At 48.2% G+C, this 17,986-nt stretch overlaps 1 protein-coding gene across 15 annotated transcripts in view; it reads left to right on the plus strand.

The window, feature by feature from the left end:
* TRIP12 (thyroid hormone receptor interactor 12) overlaps positions 1–17,986 on the plus strand; it is a 1,120,962-nt gene that overhangs the window by 747,232 nt on the left and 355,744 nt on the right. For all 15 annotated transcript variants that reach the window (XM_085634980.1, XM_085634991.1, XM_085634979.1 and 12 more), the window contains one exon: positions 12,362–12,513. In XM_085634980.1, coding sequence (XP_085491106.1) covers positions 12,362–12,513 — 152 coding nt within the window. The remainder of the gene's footprint in view (positions 1–12,361; positions 12,514–17,986) is intronic.

The following is a 17,986-nucleotide window of genomic DNA, read 5'->3' on the forward strand; positions in this document are numbered from 1 at the left end:
TTTTCAATCAGAACAGTTTGAATCAAGTTTTATCTAGTAACTGTTGGTCATTGTCAGATTTGCCAATCAATGTACCTCCCCACGTAGAGGCTCACGGGCACACCTGGAATTCGCTATGAAAGCACTTGTGTTTTTTTCAGATGACGTCGGCAGGAGCACGTGCGGAGTTATTATAATAATGTGGTGCACATTTTTTTTACCAAATCTCGACTGTTACAAGTGCGAAGATTATCAGGGGTCATTATGAGGCGATGCAATGACGTCGGGAGCATAAAAGGCTGAGTTATCCTTACTGAGCATTGAACTAGTGACTGCAGATCACCAACAAGAACTCACCACACTGAGCCATTCTGCTAGCTGGAAGGACATTTTCAGATATATCTGTGAAAACCCATTTCAGATGGCACGGGTCGACAGTTCTGCCACTGACTCTGAACCAGCCCTAGTTTTTTTCATATACATTGTTCTGCCCAGAATAATCTGGATTTATCCACAGGCCTGTTGGCCACTTAGCTGCACGTGTGTTCTTGTGACTAGCACAGCTGGGAGTGCTTACAAAGAATCGTAACACCATTTACAATAGCTACAGCATGCATGCCAACATTTGGGAACACTTACGAGGAAAATTGTGTGGCAGAAAGTGTGAAAATGGCATTTTGCTTTGGAAAAAAAATATTTTATGATGTAGAAATACGAAAAGTCGACAGAAGTCAGCATTTTATGCTAAAATGTCGTCCTCATTCTGTAAAGTAAGCGTGCGGCTTGCGTGCTGGATTTGATGTATTTAAAGCACAGAACGGCAGTAAAAGGCCGTGCATGAGTGTTCCGTGCTGACGAAGCTGCTCACTGTGGGCTGCAGGTCGAGCTGTTTAAAACGGCCGATTTTGTTACAGGGGGCCGATATTGCCGGCCCCGGTAACAAAAACGGCCCCCCAGGGGAACAAAACCGGCCCCCACCCTGGCGGCCTACCAGGGAAACTCCTAGTGCCCGCTATGACCAGTCCGGCCCTGTTCAGGATGACCCTCCGGCTCCTGGGCCTGATGGCCTCCTGCATCCTGCTGGTGCAACATGCCAGATGGCATATGCGGGCTCTGCAGTGGGACCTGAAGTTCCAGTGGGCGCAGCATCAGGGCAGCCTGTCCGATCATGTCCAGATCTCGGAGAGCACTGAACAACAATTGCAGTGGTGGCTCACAAATCGCGATTGGGTCAGTGGCAGATCCCTCTCCCTTCCCCAACCGGAGCACACAGTGGTGACGGATGAGAGGCGGAGACCCGGCTCCATATCAACCTAGCAACCTTTTGGAGTTGCGGGCGATCCGACTTGCACTGAAGGCATTCTTTCCCTCTGTCCGGGGAATTGTGGTGCAGGTTTTCATGGACAACACCACCGCCGTGTGGTATTGCAACAAACAGGGCAGGGTGGGGTCATGGACCCTATGTCAGGAGGCTCTGCACCTCTGGACATGCCTGGAACATCAAGGCATCCCCTTGGTGGTTCAACACCTGGCAGGTTCTCTGAATGCCAGGGCGGACGAACTCAGCTGCCGGTGCTTGATGGATCATGAATGGCATCTGCACTCGGATGTGGCGCAAGGTCTCTTTTTATAGTGGGGAGAGCCTTGGTTAGATCTATTCGCCACCGAAGGGAACAATGTCAACAGTTCTGCGCGTTGGAATTTCCAAGGCGTCACTCGCTCTGCGACGCTTTTCGTCACGAGTGGAGTTGCGGTCTGCTGTATGCCTTTCCGCCTATACCACTTCTGCCCAGAGTGCTGAAGAAGATTTGTCGCAGAAGCAGGGGATGGTCCTCCACCCGAATCTGTCCAGCCTCCACCTCCATGCATGGAGATTGAGCGGCGACAGTTGACAGCTTTCAATCTTCCTCCCGAAGTCTGCGATGTCATTCTTGCAGCCAGGCGTCCATCCACTAAGACGGTGTACGCCTGCCTATGGAGCAAGTTTGTGGCGTGGTGCACAGCAAAGTCTGTGGATCCCCTTTCTGCCCCTCCTTCAGAGGTCCTTCTGTTCCTGCTATCCTTGGCCCAGCAGGGCTCTGCTCTGGGCACAGTCAAAGGTTATCTTTCGGCCATCCCCGCCTTTTTAAGGCTTCCAGATCAGCCTTCTCTCTTTAAGTCTCCGGTTGTTAACAGTTTCCTGAAAGGCCTTACGCACACGTTTCCCCCTGTGCCTTTCGTAACGCCTCAATGGGACTTAAATCTTGTCTTGACCTATCTGATGTGCGCTCCCTTTGAGCCCCCTTGTAACTACCCTTTACGTCTTCTCACTCTCAAGACGGCTTTCCTGGTAGCTATCACCTCTGCCAGAAGAGTGAGCGAGCTCCAAGCTCTTTCTTCTAAACCTCTTTTCCTTTCTGTTCATCCGGACAAGGTGGTTTTAAGGACCCATCCTTTTTTGCCAAAGGTTGTCACGCCCTTCCACATCAGGCTGACCATAACCTTGCCCACCTGCTTTCCGCCTCCGCATCTCTCGAAAGAGGAAGAGAGGCTCCACCATCTGGACCCAAAACGTGCGCTCTCGTTCTATCTGAAGCGCACACAGCAGTTCTGGGTGGATGACCAGCTCTTTGTTGGCTACGTGGGCGCCAAAAAAGGTCGGCCTGTGCACAAACGGACCATCTCTTGGTGGGTCGTTCTGTGCATCAAAGCATGTTAACCGTTGGCTAAGAAGGAGCCTCCTGTCGGTCTGCGTGCCCATTCTACCAGGGCGACGGCAGACACTACTGCCTTGGGACGCGGCGTTCCCTTGCAGGATATTTGTCAGGCAGCTATGTGGGCCTCGCTGCACACGTTTACCAAGCATTAATGCCTTGACAGCGAAGTCCAGAGAGATGGCTTCTTTGGCCGTTCTGTTCTCCGTGACTTTCTGGTGTCATCTCTTCGCAGACCCACCACCGGGGTTGGTATTGCTGGGGTATCTATTCTAAGGTAAGGAATCTATCTCTAACGTGTCTCTTTCAGATGCCCAAGTTGCTACTTTTTTTAAAAAAAAATTTAAACCTTTATTTATAATTTTCAATTGAAAACAGCTCAGTCAATGAGCAGACAGATCAGCATGCACAGAGATCATATGGGCAAACATACAGCAAATCATGCCTGTGGTTTTGGGTCTCTTTCCCCAAGTGTTTAATGGTATTCATAGGCACGTCCTGGGGGGTCACAGTATCCATTCCACTAGATTCATATCAAGTACAACATAGATCAGTATGAAGTCCACGGCCATGTAGAGGTCTCAGATGCGCGAGTGTGTTATCTGAAGATGCACATTGCAGTTCATATTGTTTAGATCAGCCCACTGCCACAGTTACCTCTCCCTCATTACAGCGAGATAATAAGTCACTATCCCTCCTCTAATTCCCGGGGTTACAGTGTCTGGGGGGGGGGGGGGTCTGTCATCGCTCTCTGCTGCCCGGAGGAGAGTCCACAGTGTGGGCCAGCAGGTAATGTGTAAGAGGACCCCATATATCTTTTGGTCTCAAGGTGCAGGGTAGCGTCTCCGCATATATTGCAAGTTGGTCCTGACAGTACACCATGTCTTTCAGCCATTCCTTGAACTTAGGGGCCCGCCCTCTACCCCATATATCTTTTGGTCTTGAGGTGCGGGGCAGCGTCTCCGCATATATTGCAAGTTGGTCCTGACAGTACACCATGTCTTTCAGCCATTCCTTGAACTTAGGGGCCCGCCCTCTACCCCATCTGCATGCTACTCTGCACTTCGCTAATAATAATGAGTGTGACATATCTACGGCGCGCTTTGCTTAGTGTAGCCTAGAAGCGCAACTAAAGGGTCACACCATCAGTAGGTCCGTCATCTCAGAGAGCGCTTCAAAAACCTGTCCCCAGTATTCCATCACTGTCGGGCACTCCCAGGCCAAATGCAGGAACCCAAGTTACTACTTGTGTAATGATATATCTGTAAGAGACATTAGTTAGTGATAGATTCCTTACTGCCCCACCCATCCTCCCCGTTCTGCGAGTTGATTCTAGGGTTAAGGTCATCCCTTTCAGGTCCCTAGTTTCATGGCACTAGTGGTCCGTTTCTTGCATGGCTCTGCGTTTCTGGCGCGGAAGGTCGTGTACAGAACTGATGTCAGTGCGCATGGGTGGCACCTAAGTAGTCTCCGTGACGTCATCTCGGTGCATATAACGCCAGCGACGGACGCGGAGTTGCACGACGCCACCTACTGACACGCAGGGGTACTGCTAACGAAAAATCTTTCCGGATCCAGTCTGACGCCTGGGGATATTCTGAGGTAAGGAATCTATCACTAACTAATTTCTCTTACAGATATATCATTACACAAGTAGTAACTTGTGCAATTAGACCGCCCTTACCTCTCCCAGAAGAAGAGTGAATTGCTGGGACCACATAGGCAACAAACTATTCAGATTAATAACTTTGTAAACCTTGTTGCGTTAAACTATGTTCTTTGTTTCTAAACACATTGTACTGTTTCTTGTATCATCTTTGTCTCTCTCAGACACTTTTTCCGGTTCACCTTGCATCTGTTGTCCACATGGCAGACCCTCCCTGAGGTCTGTGTCAAAGCTGCAGCGGGTCACTCCCTCCAATGAGGCTGGCTGCGTTCCATGGTTCTGTGAGATGCCATAACTGTTGTTGGCGTACTCTTGTTGCGATGCTTCATCGTACACTCCTGTCCATCAGGCCCACGTTCTGCCAGTGCTCCCATTGCGGAGACGATTCATGCATCTGCACTTTTCACATTTTCGACATGGGTAAGCCGCTTCTCCCTCTATTTGCGAAGTAGTATTTGAAATTTTCTGTCTCAAAGAGACAGTTATGGATTCCAAACCTTAGAATTACCCCCAGGCATCAGACTGGATCCGGAATTTTTTTTCCTCAGCAGTACCCCTGCGCGTCAATAGGTGGCGTCGGTCGACTCTGCGTTACTCGTGATCGCCGAAATGACATTGCAGTATCTACTTAGACGCCGCCCTCGCGCGCTGACGTCAGTTCTTTTTTTTCAGCGCCAGCTAGCGCAGATCCAGAGCCACCACCACTCATCATCAAAGTCTTCATCTTCGTGTAAGTCGAAGCACAAGAAGAAGGCGAAGAGGCATAGTTGCTCTTCGCGTTCTCCCTGACCGCCCGCCGACGGAAAGCAGAAAGTAGTCATTCAGCTCCGCCCGCAGAGCCAGTTGGATCAACTCCGGCCTTTCCTCCCTTTCTGGTACCCAGAGTGACCTCTGGCCAGCTTCGAAGCTTTTACGAAGCCTTACACTCCATCTTCGGGCAGCCCGACTCTGCTGGCACACCTTTGGGCCCCACGGACTCGGTTGGGGGCTCTAAGCCTTCAATGTCGCCACAGGGCCCCCATGGATCCAGGCCTCTTGATCCGGATTGGTACCGGTCGACCTCGTGACACCTCCTCTGGCACCGAATCCAGTGAAGACACCCCTGCCGTCTCTGACGCCGGTTGGGGACACAACCAGCGTTTGAGGCGGCAGGGGTGTCCCTCGATGTGGACTCAGAGTTGTCCCAAAGTCATCCGACGTCTGGATCGGCGCCAGCCGGTAATTTTGTACCCCTGTTTCCTCCTGTTTCCTACTATCCTGAGTGGCTCACAGGAGAGGGTGAGGAGGACTGGGAGGGGTCTGTGGACCCTCTTACAGACCAATTGGAGGAACCCGACTGGAGAGATGCGTTGGTTGAGGCCAATGGTCTGGACCTCTCCCCAGACCTTGGCATACTGTCTCCCCCTTACCGTGGCTTCAGAGGAGGGTGCATCTTGCGCAGTGGTGTTGCGTAGGGCAGCCGAGGCCCTAAACCTCAAGCTTCCTACTGTGGCGGTCAGGACTAACCTCCTGACAGAGGTGCTTAACCGTCAGCGGCCTCTTCGGAGCCCCTGCTGCCATTTAATGAGGCACTTGTGGACATCCTTTTGGGCACTTTGTCCGAGCCCAACACAGGGGCTCCTGTGGACAGGATGATTGCCCGATGCCACCGCCCAGTCCCGGGCGACTCCCATTTTTCTCTCTTCCCATCCTACCACTGAGAGATTGGTAGTGCAAGCCTCATCGTCCAAAGGTGCATTCCCGAACGCTCCACCTGATGGGGAATCCAAGAAGCCAGACCACCTTGGGAATATGTTTTCTTCCTCCAGCTTGGGACTGCGGTCGGTGAACACCGCATGTCTATTGGGCCATTACTCCTACTACGGTGAGACACGGTTGCGCAGGTACTGCCACAGTGCCTGGAGAAGACCTGGGCCGTGCTCTCCCGTGCTGTTGCCGAAACGAGAGACGCAGCAAAGTTCACCATCTGGTGTGGGCTTGACACCACTGACTCACTGGGCAGGACGATTTCCACGTTGGTAGCACTGAGATGCTGCACCTGGTTGAGGTCCACTGGTTTTTCGGGGGATGTCCAATCAACATTTTTTGACATGCCCTTCGATGGCCGTCACCTGTTTGGCGACAAGGCAGACAACCCCCGCTCGAGCGCTTTAAGGATTCTAGGGCTACGGCCAGATCCTTAAGCCTCGCTTCCACCTCCTGCCCAGCGCAGTCTGCTTTTCGTGGCTACGGAAGGGGTGCTCTGCCAAGTTCTGCCCAGAGCCACAGGCCTGCCCAAGCTCTCCAGCCTCTGTGCAGCCAGGGATGTGGTTCCCACCACCGGGGGTCAGGGGGTCAGCGGGCGGGCCAGTCCACCAGCGCCCCCTCTGCAGCAGCCTCCATACCCTCCTAGTCCGGTCTTTCAGGCCCATCAATCGCCAGTGGGCGGCAGGATTCGCCCTCACACTGCTTCAACATCACGTCGGACAGGTGGGCTTCACAGATATTCCAAAGGGGCTCTTCCCTCCCCTTCAAGACTACATCCATGCCACCTCAATCCCATCGCATGTCGGAGTATCACCTGGCCCTTTTCCAGCCGGAAGTTACGGCTCTCTTGGCCAAGGGAGCCATCGAGCGAGTGCCTGTTCATGAAGTAGGTCGTAGTTGCTATTCCCACTACTTTCTGGTGCCCGAGAAGGACAAGGGCCTGCGTCCTATCTTGGATCTCGGGAACGTCAACCGCTTCCTCCGGAAGGAGAATTTCAGGATGTTGACACTGGCTCAGGTCCTGTCTGCCTCTGACCCGGGAGACTGGTTGGTAGCGTTGAACTTGCAGGATGCTTATTTTCACATCCCCGTCCTGCCGGCCCACCAGCGTTACCTACGGTTCACTGTAGGTCACGAGCACTTTGTTTACTGTGCTCCCCTTTGGCCTAACCAGCAACCCTCGAGTGATGGCGGTGGTCGCAGCTCATCTGCGCAGATCAGGGGTTCCAGTCTTCCCCTATTTCGACGACTGGCTGTTGAAGGTGGGCTCGCCCCAGGCAGTCGTCTCCCACCTCCAGACTACGGCGGACCTCCTGCCTTCCCTGGGGTTTACTATCAACGTGCTGAAGTCACACCTGACTCTCTCTCAGAAGCTCCTTTTCATCAGAACAGTTCTGGACATAACGCAGTTTCAGGTTTATCCTCCGGAGCAGCTTGTCTGGGATATTCTGGCTATGATTCTGATCTTTCAGCCTCTTATCTCGGGATTCAGTCAGACTGAACCTGAAGCTGCTGGGCCTCATGGCCTCTTGCATCCTGCTGGTGGATCATGCCAGATAGCATATGCGGGCTCTGCAGTGGGACCTGAAGTTCCAGTGGGCACAGCATCAGGGGAATCTGTCTGATTGCATCCAGATCTCAGAGGGCACTGCTCAACAATTGCAGTGGTGGCTCACGAACCAGGAATGGGTCAATGGCAGATCCTGCTCCCTTCCCCAACCAGAGTTTACAGTGGAGACAGATGCATCACTTCTGGGGTGGGGTGGCCACATGGGAGAGGCAGAGATCAGAGGCCTCTGGTCTCCAGCATAGTCCAGGCACCACGTCAACCTTGTGGCGGTTCTGGCGAATAGTCACTAAAGGCATTCTTTCACTCTGTCCGGGGAAGGGTGGTGCAGGTGTTAATGGACAACACCACCGCCATGTGGTACTGCAACAAACAGGGCGAGGTGGGGACGAGGACCCTATGTCACGAGGCTCTCCGCCTTTGGACATGGCTGGAACATCAGGGCATATCCATGGTAGTTGAACACCTGGCAGGTTTTCTGAACTCCAGAGCGGACTAACTCAACCGCAGGTGCATGATGGTTCACAAATGTCGTCTTCACTCGGAGGTAGTGCAAGGACTCTTTCAGCAGTGGGGAGAGCCTTGGTTAAATCTATTCGCCACCGAAGAGAACGCGCAATGTCAACAGTTCAGCATGGTGGAATTTCCAAAGCGGCACTCGCTAGAAGGTGCTTTTCGGCACTAGTGGAGCTGTGATCTAATATTCGCCTTTCCGCCTATTCCACTTCTACCCAGAGTGCTGAAAAAGATCAAGCGCGACCGGGCCCAAATCTTTCTTGTGACTCTGGATTGGAAAGGAAGAGTCTGGGATCCCGAGCTGTTACACATGACCGATCAGACTGTCTTTTTGGGAGGATCTTCTGTTGCAGCAGCAGAGGACAGTCCTCCACCCAAACCTGTCCAGCCTCCTCCTCCTTGTGTGGAGCTTGAGCGGCGGCAGTTGGCGGCTTTCGACCTTCTTCCCAAAGTCTGTAACGTTATCTTGGCAGCCCTCCACTAAAACGGTATACGCCTGCAGATGGAACAAATTTGTGGCATGGTGCACAGCAAACGCTGTGGAGCCCCTTTCCGCCACTCTTTCTGAGGTTTCCCTCCTTTCTTTGGCCCAGCAGGGCTCTGCTCTGGGCACTCTTAAGGGCTATCTCTCAGCCATTTCAGCCTTTCTTAGGCTTCCTGATCAACCTTCTCTTTTCAAGTCACCTATTGTAAATAGATTCCTTAAGGGCATTACTCATCTCTTCCCTCCTATCCCTTTTGTAATGCCTCCGTGTGATTTGAACTTTGTTCTGACTCATCTTATGTGCGCTTCCTTTGAGCCGCTTCATAATTGTCCCCTCAAACTTTTTGCTTTGGAAACTGCCTTCTTGGTTGCCATCACCTCTGCTCGCAGGGTGATTGAGCTTCAAGCCCTTTCTTCTAAACCTCCGTTCCTGGCTGTTCATCTGGACAAGGTTGTCCTTCACACTAGGTCACCTTTCCTTCCCAAAGTGGTTACCTCTTTCCACATAGGACAGACCATCACTTTGCCCACCTTCTTTCTACCTCTGCATACTTCAAAAGAGGAAGAGTGGCTCATCGTCTGGATCCAAAACGTGCTCTTTCCTTCTATCTGGATCGCACAAGACAATTCCGGGTGGATGACCAACTCTGTTGGCTATGTGGGTGCCAAGAAAAGTCGATGGGTCGATCTTTGTATAAAAAGCTGCTATTCCTTGGCAAAAAAGGAACCTCCAGTAGGGTTGCTTGCCCATTCCACTAGGGCAAAGGCGGCTACTACTGCTTTGGGACGTGGAGTCCCTCTTCATGACATATGCCAGGCAGCTACGTGGGCTTCACTGCACACGTTTACAAAACACTACTGCCTGGACAGCCAAGTCCGGAGAGACGGCTTCTTTGGCTGTTCGGTTCTCCAGGACTTTCTGGTGTGAACTTGGTTCGCAGACCCAACACCGATGTTGGTATTGCTGGGGTATCTATTCTAAGGTGAGGAATCATAACTAATTGTCTCTTTCAGATGAACAAGTTACTTACCTTCGGTAACCATATATCTGTAAGAGACATAGGTTAGTTATGGATTCCTCACCGCCCCACCCATCCTCTCTGTTCTGCGAACTTACTTCTAGGATAGGGGCTCCCTTTCTAGGGCCCTAGATTTAGTGTACCAGTGGTCAGTGTCTTGCATGGCTCTGCGCTTCTGGCGTGGAATGTCGTGCAAAGAACTGACGTCAGCGCGCGAGGGTGGAATCTAAGTAGATACCGTGATTATTCCGGCGACCACAACGCCAACGAAGAATGCGGAGTCGACAGACGCCACCTATCGAAGCTCAGGGGTACTACTGAGTAAAAAATTCTCCGGATCCAGTCTGACGCCTGGGGGTAATTCTTAGGTGAGGAATCCATAACTAATCTATGTCTCTTAAGATATATCGTAACCGAAGGTAAGTAACTTGCTCGTCACTAACGGAGGCGTTTGTTTATATTCTACCTCGCTTTGGTGTTATCCCGTGAGTATATCTATTTTTGTTGTGCTCACTCGGTGGCACTATTAATTCACATAAGGATGATATTAAATTTCCTCTTAGCTCTTCTTTGAATTCAGTTCAAGGCTCAAGTAGGTTATACTCCCCCCCCCCCCCCCCCCACCACACACACACACACACACACACACACACACACACACACACACACACATACATACATTAACGTAAGGAGTGCCTTAGTTCATATTCTTCCTCTTCCTTTTTGGTTCCCCCAGGCTGCCCTCAGTCCTGATCAAACCCTCATTCACTTTAGGGTCGATACGCTGTCGACAATACTCGTGAACAAACTGTTGCTTACTCACAGCACTGTATAATTTGATAAGTGTTTACTGTGCTAGATAAAAAGATTCTAATATAAGTTTGTTTGCATATCAATATACTGTGTTTTTCACCGACTGGTCCCCTTTTTCTGTTTGGTTATCGCTTTTACTCATTTTGGGGTCACCATGCACTTTGAATGATTTACTCCATAATAATGAATGTTGCTTTTAAATTGTGACTTGCAAGTTTTCATAAATTCCCTTGCATGGCAATCTCTACAGGTATATATTTTGTTGTATGTGAAATTCACAGTTATTTAGCTGTACTATTTGGTATATATTGAGAATGAGTTCCATGTGAGCTACTATATAAGCTTTGTTGCCAATGGGGCTTGCGTATATGGAGGGCTTGGCCTCTCTCTCAAGATGTGTGTACAGGGGCAAAGTTTGATTGCAGTAAGTTCTTGGTCCTCTAATGTTCCTTCGTGTCTTGAGGGAAGTGTGCTTTCTGTTTAGAGCTGTGCACAGGATGAAACGTGTCCATACTGTGTGCTTTACCACTTAATACTCTTGGGTGTTTGGAAGGAGCGGGCTCTCCATAAAGACGTCCGTACACTGGGAAGAGTGTGCATAGTTGGGGCTTGGCAACCTTTTGGGGCTAGTATGTCTGTCTGGAGTGAGTTGGATGTCAGTGAAGACTTTGGTACAAAGCGATGGGTGTGCGCATAGTAGGTGCTTGGCCACCTAAAAGGACTGGTTTCGCCCCCTCTGCACTGGTCCCACGGAGCCAGCGTGGACACACGTGTAGTGTTACGGGAGTGCCGACAGACCACTTTCGGGTCCTCTCGCAGGGCCGGCTGGCCAAGATTTGGTTTGTTTTGTTTACCCCTGGGAGGGTGGAAGAAAGGGGGACGTGGATAGGGTAGTGGTAGGTTCCTCTACAACCCCTCCTCCAGTAACTGCACGGAAGTCATAGTACCCATAACCTACCCCCTTGCTATATTCCTGCTATACTGAGATAGGTGGGGGGGGGGTGTCCTCTTGGCCAATCAGATATCTCTATTTTTTCATTTGTAGTCCCACGAAATTACTGTGGGACCAACTTTCCAGATATTGCTATCTTTCTGTACATTCATTTCTAAAAAGAAAAAACGTCTGAACATATCTACACCAAATCACAAACACTAAGCATCTGATAAAGACTTCTAGGTGCAGATTCCTCAACGTAGAATATTCCCCAGGTGTCAGACTGGATCTGTGAAATTTGAGCAGTACTTCTGCCCACCGGCAGGTGGTGTCGATCGGTTCCCTGTATGCATTGCCCGTGCTGGATATGACGTACACCTTCAGTTTCAACATTGCTAAATTGCTGTTGACTTAAGGCCCATATCCCTTCATCCTCACTCTCCCCCCAAAAATGCTTTTGCAAACTGGTTTGAAAAGCACTGCTACAAATTTACAGTTTAGTTGCTTAATTGTGCTGTTAGTCATTCTCATCTTGTGTTAATCTCATTTGCGCTATATGCAACATAATTTTGGAACTGGGTCTCTCCTGCAGTGGTTTTAGATCATCATTTAAGGTTACTATTGTTATTTAGTGGATGCATCATGTGCTGGGAGAATTAGCCAAGTACTCTCATGTGGGGATTACTTACAGAATTCCTCTAAACTGTCCTCCGTTTTTGCAAATCATGGGATAAAAAAAGCATGGTGCTCTGTGTAGTACAGCTGTTAATTGGAAATGTTGTGTGAAGTTGAAAAAGCACCCATCTCTTGTAAAGGGAACTTATCGGAGCTCTTTTGAAGATCACTAGTAAGTAACCTAGTTATAGCCAGTACGTTGTATTTTAAAGTATGAATAGTCTATTTTGGAGTGAAGTTTTAACTTTTCTATTAATGGGACATTTCAGCTTCCTGGAGAAGAACCACTGTCAAGGTTAGAGCCATTGGGAAATGGACCTTTACAGTCACTTGTGCATAAAATGAACAACTGTCTTAGTCAAATGGAACAGTTTCCAGTGAAAGTACACGACTTCCCAAGTGGAAACGGAACGGGCAGCAGGTAAGGATCAAGTCTGGCATAATCCCCAAGGTAATCATTTCATAATGTCCATGCCATTATCTGCAACAGACTATATATAGCCTATGTGGTGGTAAGTGTTTACTAAAGTAAGCTCTCCATCCAAGAATTAATTTCTCTATCTTTAGTGCGCCATTAGATGTGAGGTATGCAGTACTGTAAAACACAGCTTGAAATAAATAATGGTAATTTGATATTTAAGAGTCTGGGGGATGTTGATCTGGATTAATTTCAAAGGGTTCTTTAAAATAGGCTGCATTATCAATCTGCCATATTCTTTAACTGCTTTTTAAAAAAAAAATTTAAAAGACTGACTCTCTGTTAATCCATAGTTTGTATTTTTTCCATCCTTATTTGCTAGCCGTCTCGTTGTGAATTAGTTGCTATACGATTGAGAAAAAGCAGGCTTTTATTCGCAAGACAATATATTTTTTTTGGTACATTTTACTAATTTGAATGAGAACGCTGCTCAGCTGCATTGGGTAAAAGCATATAAATGAAGTTTATGGCTTTGTGTGTGAAAATTCACTTAAATAACTACATCCAGTTAAACTGTGGTTGAAACCAGTACTGACTTTACAAACAGAGCAAAAAAAAGTTATCATTTTAAATTGGATTCAGCTGTTTTGATGGAAGAGCAAGGATTGCTATCTGGGTAAAGCACTCATGTAGGGGTGTGAAGGTGGATGGGGTTCACAGATGTCAAACTGATAGCAAGACAGTACAACTAGAAATAGTTGCAAAATGGCCACTGACATGCTTCGAAAAGGTGTAGGCCTGTATAGAGTAGACAGTGGTATCTAGATCATTTTTTGGGGACTTGATATGACGTATTACACATTACTGGAAAAAACATGCTTATTATGACTACTCCTTACAGCACGTTCTCCATCGTAGAACATTTTTTGACTTCAGACTGGATCTGGAACACTTTAAGCAATTTCACACCATTGGTGCTTTGTTGCACTGATCAGATATTATCTGTGGCTTTATTCTATGTCATAATTGGAATCTACCTATGCTAGCACCTTCCCCACCTTTTCTTTTAGTGCTTCATTGACTTTTTAGTTCTCTGCTAATTTTTTCTTTGTATCAAGCTTTTTTTTTTCATGGTTTCACTGAATGTCGCTTCTCCTTGTGGCAACCACGCTCAAGCTCCTCTGTTGCTTCCCCACCTCTACCCTTCCCCAACTCACTTGCTTTTGAACCTTTTTATTCACTCGCTACTCCTTTCCTCGCAAATTGGCTGCATTTACAATTCTCCCTCCTGCTTTCCAGATACTCACGCAAAATCCCTGCAGCATTCTTTATTATTATTCTTTTTTTTATGGCCTAGCAGGTATAATTTGCAGCCAGGACAAAGCTCCTTTAAACTCTTGTGGCTCATTTAATGTTTGAGCAGAAAATAAAAATGGCTAGTTCATGCTGTACGCATTCATGGTAATGTATGCACGCCTTTAAGCAATCAATCTGAGATACTGTAGTTTCAAGACTCATTCACTTCTCATTGTTTTCTTTTTGTTTGTGCCAGTGTTGTTCAGCATCCGCAAACAAAGCCTTTTTTTTTTTGTTTAATTTTGCCGATGCGGAACAGCATCAGCAAAACGCATTGGCATTGCCAATAGGTCTATACTGTTAAAGCCAAAAATCAAGACGCTTTGGCAATGTTAGTTTGTACTTAACATTTTTTGGGGGGTCTCAAGCCTGTTGGTCAGATTGCTCAGAGGGATCTGTGATCCCAGTGAACCTAATTCTGAGAAGACTTTTTATTCACATGTTCATTTCTTACTGGCCTGTCCAGGTTTTGACATTTTAATTAATGACCTGGTAGAGAAAATATGCTGAACATTGGCTCAAATTCCTGGTGAGAGTACTTTCTTATAGGTTTTAGTGCTAGACTATGATTACTGTAAGTCAGTTGGGTCTGGCCCAGGTGGAAATCTGATCTGCAGTTTACTCATCACTTTACTACCTCTTCATTCTAAGGTTACAAGTGGGTTGCTTTTGTTATCTATCATATATTTTTTTTCTTTCGCTTGTGTTTGTCTGGGGAGTTTATGTGGAACAGACACTGTGACAGTACCTCTATATAGCCATGCCATCCTTACCTGTAATAACCCGTGTGGCTACGCTCCTCTTATTGTTTTGTGGCACAGTCAAGACAGAGCTGAAAATGTTTCTCGAGCCAGTCCATTTCTGTAAAGGTGTAATCTCTGGAAAAATAGGGTCGCCATAGAAAAGATAACTTGGGTAAGAACGTTTTTGCTCTAACGAAATAGCAAGCGCCAGAGGTCAGACCAGCCTAAGGTCTTTAAACTCGTTCTACCAAGAAACCACGAGGAATCTAAATGCCCCACCTTCAAAACAAGAAAACCATCCTTTATAGGAGCAAACATCTATAGGTGTACTATAATTATATGATAAAGAGGGGAGGCCCATATGATATCCTGTGAGGCCAAGGAGATCTGAGAATGTGTCCTCCTAAGGACTCCGAATCCAGAAACCAATCATCTGCAGGTCCCCGAGTGAAGCCTACACCCAGGGCAAAGACTTAGCTTAAGCCACCTACGCATTTGGAAGATTTTCCCTCTGGAGTTCAACCTCCTGAGCATGCATCGCCCTCAATAGAGCCAGTATTTTACATCCCTGAAACTGCGACAAAAAGGCCTCACCAGCTGGAATCAGGCAGTGTTCAAGGCCACTGGACCTCAAACTAGTTTCAACTTCAACAGATTCTATGCATCAGTTGGCAGAGCCTCTGTCGAGAAACTCTAGTCACACATATTCAGACCTCCTGTCTCTGAACCAAGGTCAGTGCTGATGTCTGTTTCCAAACAGAGTTCAACACCAGTTTTAACACCAAGTGAACCGACACCGGAACAGGCGCAGACAGATATTAGACAGAGAAGGATTTCTGCCGTCCTGTAACAGGACACATACCTGTGTTTACCCCGCTTGAACAGAAGAAGCCTAGAGACATGTTCACCCAATGAAAAGGAAGCTTACTTTGAAGAGGCAATATCTGAGGAAATTAGGCCATTGCCATAACAGAGACAGAGGCCTGGCTGGGGACCCTCGTCTACCACCACCTTAATCACCGGCACACACTGATTCGGAAACTGAGCACGTCACAGGCGTCCCTTACCCTGGGATTAGCCCATCCCTTCTGATGATTGAGATGGCCCATGACATGCTAATAGCATGTACCTACACGAGATCAGATCCGATCGTTAAAGTCCTATCCAGTAAAACCATCTCCACTGGATAACACCAGTTTGTTATGCAGTCATCCAAAGGACTGTTGACCACCACAAAGTTCAAATACATGTAGTTGAAGAAGACTTCTTGGTGGAGATATTCTCCTAGATGGAACTCAGTCTGGTTCCTACCCATGCTCAAAAGCATGATAAAGTCTGTGTCCTTGAAAACTTACAGTACCCAGTAAAAACAAGAATCTTCACCACAAGAGTAGAGAAAAGGTACAAGGCAGCATTAGAATATCCCTTCTACGATAGTGGCCATGTACCACCATATTCCCTAGTTGTGCATACATCTAGGAAGTGAGCCTTTACGGAAAGCACCAGGAATCCACCACTACCGGACAAGGAGTGTAGAAAAAGTACTCTGCCAGCAAAAGGATAGCAGTCCGTTCCGCCACACAACGGTGCATCACTAATTGATTGCACCTTCAATCCAGATATAATAGGTGCTACTGAGAAGAAATGAAGCAACTGGTGAAGCATCTGCAAGAGTCATCCTGGAAAATAGGCAATGAGTTGGTTCAGGAGAAGAAATCCACTCCCTATGCCAAAATCCAGTGTTCACTGGATGAGGTTGATAATGCGTCCAGAGACACAAACACTAATGTGTTATTACCAATACAAACCTGGCTTTGAATCCCTGGCTGCCATCCTGAGGTTCAGTAGCATCTGATAAATGTCCCTTTTAATGGAGAACTTCTATCTGGCCCACTATACAGAAAGAGCTAAGATAGTATGAGCACCCAAAAAACACCAGGCCTTGTTTTCAGCATCAAGACGCGAGAGAAGGAGCCAAAGCTACAGACATGCTGTAGCACCCTTCTGTCTAGTATAGACAGCCCTTTCAGGCAGGACAAAGTTTCAAGTCTTACCAAAGAGTAGGATTCCAGGGCAACAGGCATGGAAAAGACAGTAAACTCAATACTGGGATTCTTCTGACTCCAATCCCCAGTTCACGCAGCATTTGTTAGGGGAGGAAGTTTCTTTCTTCCCCTTTGGGAATAGATTATCTCAGACCAGTGTCTCTTATCCTGGGTCTTCCTCAGATACTGCTTGGAATTTCATACCTGACCACCAAATATACCACCTTGTCGCCACACTACCAGCCAGAATCCTCAAAGGCCGAAGCAGGAAGAGATGAAGACATTGTTCCAACAAAGGGAAATAGACATCGTTCCAATCAACCGGAAAGGGCAAGGTATATATTCCCTATATTTCTTCATTCATTAAGAAGGCAGGAAACTTAGGCCAATACTAGACCTCAGGCCACTGAACTGTTACATAGTATATGAAAGAGACTGTAGTAATAGATTCCTTACCTTTAGAATTACCCCCAGGTGTCAGACTGGATCCAGAGATTTTCTTTAGCAGTATCCCTGCATGTCGGTAGGTGGTGTCGGACGACTCCGCATCCGTCGTCTGCTTCATGTTCACCGGGATGACAACGTGGTGTCTATTTAGACCCCTCTCATGCACGCTGACGTCAGTTTTCTTTTTCTACACCAGCCTAGCGCAGATCTGGAGAGAGCTTGCCCCATAGTCCATTTATGATGAACCTTTTTCAACTTTTTATCAATGCCTTTTTCGAGTCTTCGACTGTTGGTGCACGAGGGACGTCCCTTTGCCGAACCAGATTCAAGCCTTGTGACTCCTGTCACAAGCTGATGCCTGTCACGGATCAGCACCTCTGGTGCCTGGAGCACGACTGTGAGAAAGTGCCATCTTTCTTGTGTGGTATGCCCCCACTTTTTGCTGAATTGCTGAATGTACTTTGACTGAGTGTGCCCTGGACTCCTGCCAATCAGGTGCCCAGGGCCTATGTTCCTTCCCTAAAACACACAGAACCCAAATTGGCAAACCCTGGCCACATGTCAGCCCCTGGTAAATGGTACCCTAGGTCCCCAGTGCCTTGTGATTAGGGAAGGCTCCTAAGGGCTACAGCACTCATTGTGCCTCCCTTAGGGGCCCTGTACCCTTACACACACACACTGCCTTTGCAGGCTGGGTGTCTGGGTGCAAGACAAAAGAAAGTCGACATGGCGCACATCCCTGTGTGCCATGCCCATAACCTACACTGCCATGGCATACATCAGCCACCCCTCTAGCTGGGTGCCTTATGCCAATGGTGTGGGCACAGGAGCAGGAGCCCTGTGCCCCTACAGTACCCAGGTCCATTCCTGACCACTGTACGTGCA

This window comes from Triturus cristatus, chromosome 11, assembly GCF_964204655.1.
Source record: "Triturus cristatus chromosome 11, aTriCri1.1, whole genome shotgun sequence".
NCBI lineage: Eukaryota > Metazoa > Chordata > Amphibia > Caudata > Salamandridae > Triturus > Triturus cristatus.